At 50.9% G+C, this 7959-nt stretch overlaps 1 protein-coding gene across 1 annotated transcript; it reads right to left on the reverse strand.

Moving 5' to 3' along the window:
* Positions 1–782: 782 nt before the first annotated feature.
* PG994_007458 (methyltransferase LaeA) lies at positions 783–2072 on the reverse strand (the record flags this gene model as incomplete). The annotated part of the gene is made up of 7 exons (XM_066858867.1): positions 783–810; positions 873–1295; positions 1350–1493; positions 1542–1601; positions 1663–1841; positions 1899–1983; positions 2044–2072. The coding sequence occupies 7 exons, from the start codon at positions 2070–2072 to the stop codon at positions 783–785; spliced, it is 948 nt and encodes a 315-aa protein (XP_066715809.1).
* Positions 2073–7959: the final 5887 nt, after the last annotated feature.

The raw sequence follows: 7959 nt of genomic DNA on the forward strand, positions 1-7959 counted from the left end.
CAAACAATACAGTTCATTTGGCCAGTCAATGGCCCGTCTCAGCCGAAACAACATTAGATATGACACCAGCCGAATCTACCTATGCTCTCCACCTCTCGAACAAAACCATCCCGCAGCATTCCCTAGCCTCGCCCCTCGTTCCTGATATGGAACCCGTATTTGCGCAACTACCAGTGTGTGCAGGGTGCCTCGAAAAGCCCATTGTGATCAATCGGAATGAGGGGGCCGAGCCAGGCCTGCCCTGAGAGAGAAGCGACACCTTGGTTCGCCCATTCGTGAAGGGGCAATTGTTGCATCAATCTCTGGAGAAGCTACCCTTGGCGCTGTTGCCTGGTTTGCAGAAGACACCGCGCATGCGCCCATCTCGCTTATTGGAATCTCAGCCCCTGGTAGACGTGCGTCATAGAGGTCCACGAGCTGAAGATGCCCGGTAGCTACCAAACTCAGGTAGTGAACTTTGACTCGGCGGGATCAATAATACACCTGGAGACACGGCAGGGTTAAGGAGTGCGTGGTGGTCCTAGTAGAACGGCATAGGACTTGTGGTGTTAACCACACTAATCTTTTGGCTCCCTGCAATAGCTTGTCTCTGCTGACCTTGCCGAAGCTCGAAGGACAGGTGTGTCTACTGTCAGATGCAGCATCGTAAAAAGGCCCTTTCTTTGGCGTTGCCAGCTAGGCTTTCCCGAGTAGCTGAACAAAAAGAAGAGAAAAAAACCAGCCTGGGCGGCATATTTGGCCATGATGAAGGCGGGGAATTGTGCTACTCCGTAGGTTTGCAATTATGGCTTTCTTGCAGACCAGACATGCCTTTAATGTTATTAGCATACACATAGTATTACTCATTCAGGAAGACAGATAAAAATACTCACATTCGGCACGAAATCTTCTGCGGCCGCATACAGATATCCATCTTGGCCTCGGCGTTGAGCTTCTCGACTTGTTCGAGACTCCACCCAGCATAGCGAGTCAACGGCGCTAATGACATCGCGGGGATGGCAGCTTGCATGCCAAGGTTGAACCACCGTGCAATATTCTTCAGGTGCTCTTCCTGGGGCCACGGGTGATACGGTATCTCCTGCGTCTCGTGTGTAATATCCACGAAACCAAGCTGTTGGAGCATAGAAGCAAGGTCGTCGTTGGGAAACAAAGGCTTCCTGTGCCGTTCGTAAGCCCCGTACACTTCTTTTGTCCAATACTCAATGCTCGAGTTTTCGGGCAACGAATTGTCCGGGCTAAAAGGACGGTAATCGATTTCAATATGCTCGAAAAGCCCGGTACCGGGTTTCAAGTGTCTTGAATCTACAATCAGTGCTCTTTTCTAATCGGTAAAAAGGATCATGACTAACTTGAAAACGTTCTGGTATACGGTGCGCCAGTCAGCCACGCAGCCGCCGAGCAGCCGCATGTGAATAAGATCCATCGAGTTCGGATCAAGGTCCCACGTAGGGTCTGTTATATCCCTTGGTAGGAACTGCATACCATGTGCCATCCTAGAGTAGTATTAGCAAAGGATTGTAAGATTTGGGCAGGAATCATACTTTTCAGGCTGCATCCTCATACTCAGGTCCCATCCAATGACACTCGCACTAGGGTATAGGCTGGATAGCATTTAGTTAATGAAGCAATGGTTGGTTAATGAGGGGGAGGCTATGCCCATACTCGGCCATGTCAATACACCAGATACCCGTACCACAACCGAGATCGAGGATCCTCGGTGGTCCATTGCACAGCAGAGGCCGTGCGTGAAGACCAGCTACCGAGCGTTTACGGCCTGTACCATTATCTTCACGAGTAACGGTGAAAAATTTGTGCTGCATGTCTTGTCTATCTTGCTCGGTCTATGGCCAGTCAGTTTACGAATGCGCCTCGATCCTAGAGGGCGGAAGATGACTCACATCGTCGCATGGGAAAGGATTGTCACCGTAACAACCATAACATCGCTTGTTCTCCTCGCGATATAATCTAGACAAGGCCAATTTGCTGCCATAGAGTAAGTTGGGATACTAGTTTGGTTGTGTGGGGGGTGTAGAAGCAACATACTCAGGAGGAGTATGGGCGCTATTCGCCATAGTTGCAGGAAGCTGGTGTCGACGACACCAGTTCTGTGAAGCTCCCCAAGTCGGGTTGGCTGAGCTGCCCTTAGGTTATTGCCTGGGACACGCCAATGGGGGCTCGGAGCAAGTTCCGCGACAAGTGGCCTCGAAGGAGTGAAGAAGGCCACGATGACAAGCCTGAAGGCGAAGAAAGCAGTGTCATGTGTAGAAGTGAGGAGCGATGAGGTTCTGGCAGCGGGATGGCGGGATTTGATTCGCGAAACAACGGCGTTTTGGGTGGCGGGTTAATGAGAAGGTGTCGCAAAGGCAAATCGTGATGGCTGAGGTTTAAAGATTGACTAAAGTTTAGGAAGTTCTATCGCAGATCAGACTACGCCTGCCTGCGTTTTTGAAAACCATTTGATCAAGTCCCTCTATATATGTATGCTTGGAAATAGCTGTGGGCCGTCGGGGGCCAACCAGTACACATTAATGTTATTAAGACTGGACGTATTTGCTAGACAGGAACTAGTACCCTACCCACTTACGCAGCATGTAAATATCCATTTTAATAAAAGGTGCCATAATATAGGTCGGTATACCTTGAGTTTACTTTTCTTGAAATGTGGGGTTTTCCCCCTGCTCTTGCGGTGTTAGAGCTAAGTAACCTCCGGTACAAAGAGGTAACCTACCTAGGTATTAAATCCATCAATTCAATTAGTCTTTAGGCCAGTTCCGGCGCAGGGGTCACAGCGTCTACCTGCCCCATGTAGGTAATAAAGTAGGCAGCTTTTGGCTGCCCAGGCTGGTAGGTACTACCCTCCACTGCTTAGTATACAGGGCACAGACGTTCTTTTCTTCGCTGATTCCAGCTTCCTCTCCGGTCAATGAATACCTACCTACCTACCTCCTACCTACGTAACGAGTTGAGTATGTCGGTTGCGTATATAGGGGTTTCCATACTTTACCTATGTCTCAAGCTGCTTCCGGAATATTTATTTCGGTCACCCGCGACGGATTCCAAACCTACGTACCTCAGCCCCAGTGCTTTCCATCCCAGCAAGGGACCTATCGTGGACCTAATATTGAACGACGCGACCACCCGCGTGTGTAGCTCCGTGGTTGTGATATGAGTATGGGCAGCGGCCAGGCCACCACAGCAACCCCAACGTGTGTAGACAACAGACAGCTTGCGTGTCATTCCAAGGCCCAGGCCAGGTTGGGATGAAGAAACCAACCGCAAGAAATGCGTTGTTCGATGATGCGCGATACGTCAGCCCAAGCAAGCGCTTGCCCCTCTGTCCCTTTTCCATGTCCCCAACTTGAGCACGTCATGGTCTAGGGACATGAATCGATCGGGATAGCTGCCATTTCGGGGCAGCCTACTTGGCCACGAAAAGTCCCTCGAATGCACTCCTAGATAGAGTCGCTACTAGGTGGCTGAGTAGGGACAATTCTCTCGCGATTTCCACAAAAGACTTACGTTTCATTCTCATATCGACAGGAGATACTACGTACCGCGGCATTGCGTATTCTGGAAATTGGTCATGATAATATCGATACACAAGCAACCGAATCAGCCATCGTTGTCCTTTTTGACATCGTTTGAGTGACCTGTACTAGTAATACCCCATGCTGCTGCAGGTAGCGTTTGGTTCCATGACGGCCAATGCCAAGAATGGCCCTGGACGGCGGGTACACCTTAGTCAAACAAATAGCGAAGAGCAGGTAAGTAGATAGGTACCGAATCAGCTTTGGGATTGGGCTTCCAGACTGAACTTCACATTTCGTCATACTAATTTGACCTCGGCACTGGCAATTGGCTGTTAGCGATGGGTGGATCATCCAATCGAACATAGATACAGTACTCCGTACACATCGTGCTATGTACTACACCGCTTCTAGCTGGTCCCGCATAACACCAGAAGGATCCAGGCGCATTCCAGACTGCTTCTGTGCACTTGGTTGCATCTTGGAAGGAGCGCGGGGAGGAATCGCGAGATTCACACTGGTTTCTGGTGTGGTCTGCTCAGCTCGATCGAGCAAGCTAGCAGGCTGGAAAATGGTATTTCTATTCTATCTCTATCGCAAGTTTGGAGATGTCCGGACAAGGAGGTTTTGCGTTGCAGGGTTGGGTACAGAGCTTCCGACTCCTTGGCTCCGTTCCATGCGACAGGACACCAATCTGCTCTTTTTGAGCTTCGAGGGAGTTCTTCGGGACCCCCCGCTGAGCCTAAACAGGGGACATCAAACAGACGTGGCAGTAACCAAGGAGCAAACAACGGCCGCGGCAATGCGCCTAGCACGATTTCTTAACCGAGCAACCTTCGCTGCCTCGCGCTTACGCCTTGCAAATCCACACCGACTGAGTCGAGTCGACAGAGACCCCTCGATGGATCTAATAATGGACATGTCTCACTACTCGTTGTTTCATACAGAGACGGTCAGCGCTAAAACATACCATTCTGGGTGTCAGTAGTCGCAGGTTGATTAAGAAAATATCCAGGGTTGGACAATACTACTGAGACAACGCGACAGACACGTAGTTGATGCACGCCGAGTTCGTCCCGGCCAAATACTGTAACCTGATATGACTGATGTGGCTGACCATGCTTTTGTCCTTATTTTCTCGCGTTCCAACAGACTACCATTGAGTTTCATCATGCCGGCAGCTATTGGCCATTCAAGCAGAGTCAGCCTTGGATGCAGATTTCTTCTTACCCACCTTCAGACTGTCGACAGGACTTTCTAGAGGAAATCCAATCAACCACAGTGCAGATACTGAGGGTATGAATTACGGGTATAAGCGGGTTTAAACGGGTAGATTCGTCCGTGATTGGTTCCAGCCTGTCGGTAACCAATGAGCGCGCTCGAAACTCTAGTGGATTCAGAGGTACCAGAACTGAACCGCCTTAGGTATTACCTCACCACCTTCCAATATTCCATTCTTGAAGGATATTACCCAGGGTACCTTGCATACATCTCGAAGCAGAAATGGACTGATCAGGTACGTGGAAAAGTTCCCGAAGACTTCTCGCCAGCGCGACGACAGGCAGTCTACGGAGGCGCTCAGGCATCGACTTCTCCTGGCCTGTTGGCTTGTTCTTCTACTGTCCTTCCTCCTGCCGCCTCGTGTTCTCAAACTCGTACGATTTGTTCGGGTCAAGGACCGTCCTACTGTATTTCAGGTCGGCCCCAGACGAGTAGCCTTGCACCTTGTCCGATCAAGCCTTCTTGTAGAAAGCATCCAGTTGGTTGTAACACTGCAGTCCGTGCCGTCTCCATAATCGGAACATTGCCGATGGAGAACATCTCTCTCCATCTGCCATGGTGTCCCGCAAGTTGAGGAGAACTGGAGAAGGCATGCAGTGTCACGAGTCAGGGTCGAATCGGCCTAGTGCTGCAATGACGCAGGGGAGAAACAGTCCGATACGCCTTTTCTCTCTACCTACTCCGTATGGACTGATACTAATAATTGTCAATGGCATACCTAATCTAGACCGCTTTTTGGCTCGACTCCGCCGGCGCTATGACGAGCATTGCTTTAGTCTCGTGGTTGTTGAGCTTGGCAATCCCTAATGTAAGTACTACAAGTACGTAAATGGCAGCCGCATTTCCCGCCTGCCCCTTGGGAAACGGCCAAGGATAACCAAAGCATAAGGAGAGGTAAGCACCCCATCCAGATGTCTATACCTAGGCGAAATGCTGCGGTTGATCGGTGTTGTTCCACCAATTTCTGGTCGAGAGTACGAAAAAGGGTCACTTGTGTAACCAGAACGGCGGCCCGCTTGACATCCTACCACGCACCACTGCCTATGCAGCATCGCCAAGCTGGGACGTCCAGCAGGAAGAGCGGGTTGTTATCTCCAAACCCTCCCAAGTACGACACCGACAAATGGCAGGATTCGCCGTCCATCCTTTGACCCGACATGATGGTTCAATTATTTCGGGGTGTCTCGGGGTATTTCGGCTCACCTGCCAATTCTGGGCAAGTAACGAAACATCGGCATTTCGACCATCATTGTTACATGAGTATCTCATGCAGCCAGGGGTAGACCACTATAATGCATGCGACGTACGTATGCTTGCTGCCTCGCAAAGAAAAAGCCTCGTACTGTCGAACTGGCGACGTCAAAGGGCCACAACCCTTGGCCTCCACCTGGTCTCAGCTGAACGTCACTTGCTACAGCCTATTCGTGCGCCGCCCACCGACAGATGCTACATTCACTCTTCTCCCTGACTTGCAGTAGATGAGCAGCAGATACTCCGTAAAGCCGTGCTAGTTGCGGCCAAGACTTCTTCAGGGGACTCACCGACGATTGATGGATAACGGGTTGCCGCAGAGTTGAGAGGAACTGCTCTTGCTGTAGGCCTTTCCATGTAAACGCGCCGAAGGCCTTGAAGAAGCATCGAATATCCGTACAGGATTACCAGCACTCAAAGCTGAAGCTGACAAAAGTGACTATGTACTACATACATAGCCGCAACACCCATCCAGTCACGTCACTGGCTCCCCTGTCTACTGTTCATCCCAATAGCCGAGTGGCAGTTCAGCGGGTAGTCGGTTACAAGTGGGCACTCACAGTGCGATCCAGAAAGAAGGCCAGCCAAGGCACATTGGAAGTTTCGCCCGACAATATGTCTTTGTTGTTCCGTCCAGGAACTGTTTTCTCTGGATGCTGAATTTCGCCAGCTTTTTACTCCATGCATACACACCCCTGCATAGGTGGAGTTGGGGCCCTGGCAGCGGCGGGAATATGTGGACGATCATGAAACTGCGACCACGTTCCTACAACTTGAAACCTTCAGGAACAGGCAACTCGAACAGACTCGAACACCGTCTGCTCACACTGTATGCAGCCTCGAGCTCCCACATGAGCCATGAGCATGATCAAGGGAGGCTGCATATGCCAAAAGATCTCAAAAGCGACTCTGCGCGTATCTTCCATCTTGTTCGGTGCTGCTGGAATGTCAAATGGGCTTCCCGGTACATAGCGGGAAGGCATGGACAGGGTTCTATGGGCAATTGGTGACCCCGAGGCTGAGCCAACACACCATGATAAACTCATTTCGGCCGCTGGACACATAAGGCGGCTACAAGTCCGACAGCAGCCCCATCATTACAAGCGACTGACGTGGAAGGCCGCAGGCAGAAGCCATGGGCGACCGTCAACGGCATATTCACACGCCAAGAGCCAGCCTACGTCGAAATAGGGCTCCCAATTCCTTGGTTCTCAAGCTCCTGGGATGTTGTGTACCATCAAGAGGTACATCGGCGGGTGTACTTGGCTGGGTGCTTGATGATATTACTCCATTTGGCAAGTCAGGATCGCGACAGGCATCAGGTCAGCGCTACATCCAAGTCACTATTTGTAACCACCATTCCCTACTTAAGCCAATATCCTTCGACCCGACAGCCTGGACCCGAGACTGTGCATACAAGACTTAGCGGGAAGAGATATCAAGCGAGTTACAAGGAACATGGAAATGACTTGTGTATGGGTACACGGCAGTGCAATCTCTTGCCCGCTGTTTCCCATTTCCTCCCTCCTGCTCGCCTTTGGAAGCACCGCGACGGACTAATGCAATCGAAAGGGTCTAGCAGGACTTCGCCAGCTCTCGAAAGCCGTTCGTCGTTTCTCCTACCGAGAACCCTTCGCTGTTTACGCTAGTGTATTCTGTGCCGACCGCAGTCTGTGGTTAGGCTGAGGGTGATGCCAGCGTCTCAATGAGGAAGTGAGGCATGGTGGGAAGATGGTCAACATTTCGAGATTGCTGACGATTGATTGTTTGTGATACCACTGCCTCGGTCTGTCAGCTCTGATGCAAACACGGCTCGTACAAGACGGCCTCGGCCCTGCTCTTCCATTCCCGTGCTATATCTTACCCACGGCACGAGCACAGTCACTTTTTCGAACCGATA

Source organism: Apiospora phragmitis (assembly GCF_038363925.1).
Source record: "Apiospora phragmitis strain CBS 135458 chromosome Unknown utg000007l:1.0-2108841.0:1.0-2111359.0, whole genome shotgun sequence".
Taxonomy (NCBI): Eukaryota; Fungi; Ascomycota; class Sordariomycetes; order Amphisphaeriales; family Apiosporaceae; genus Apiospora; species Apiospora phragmitis.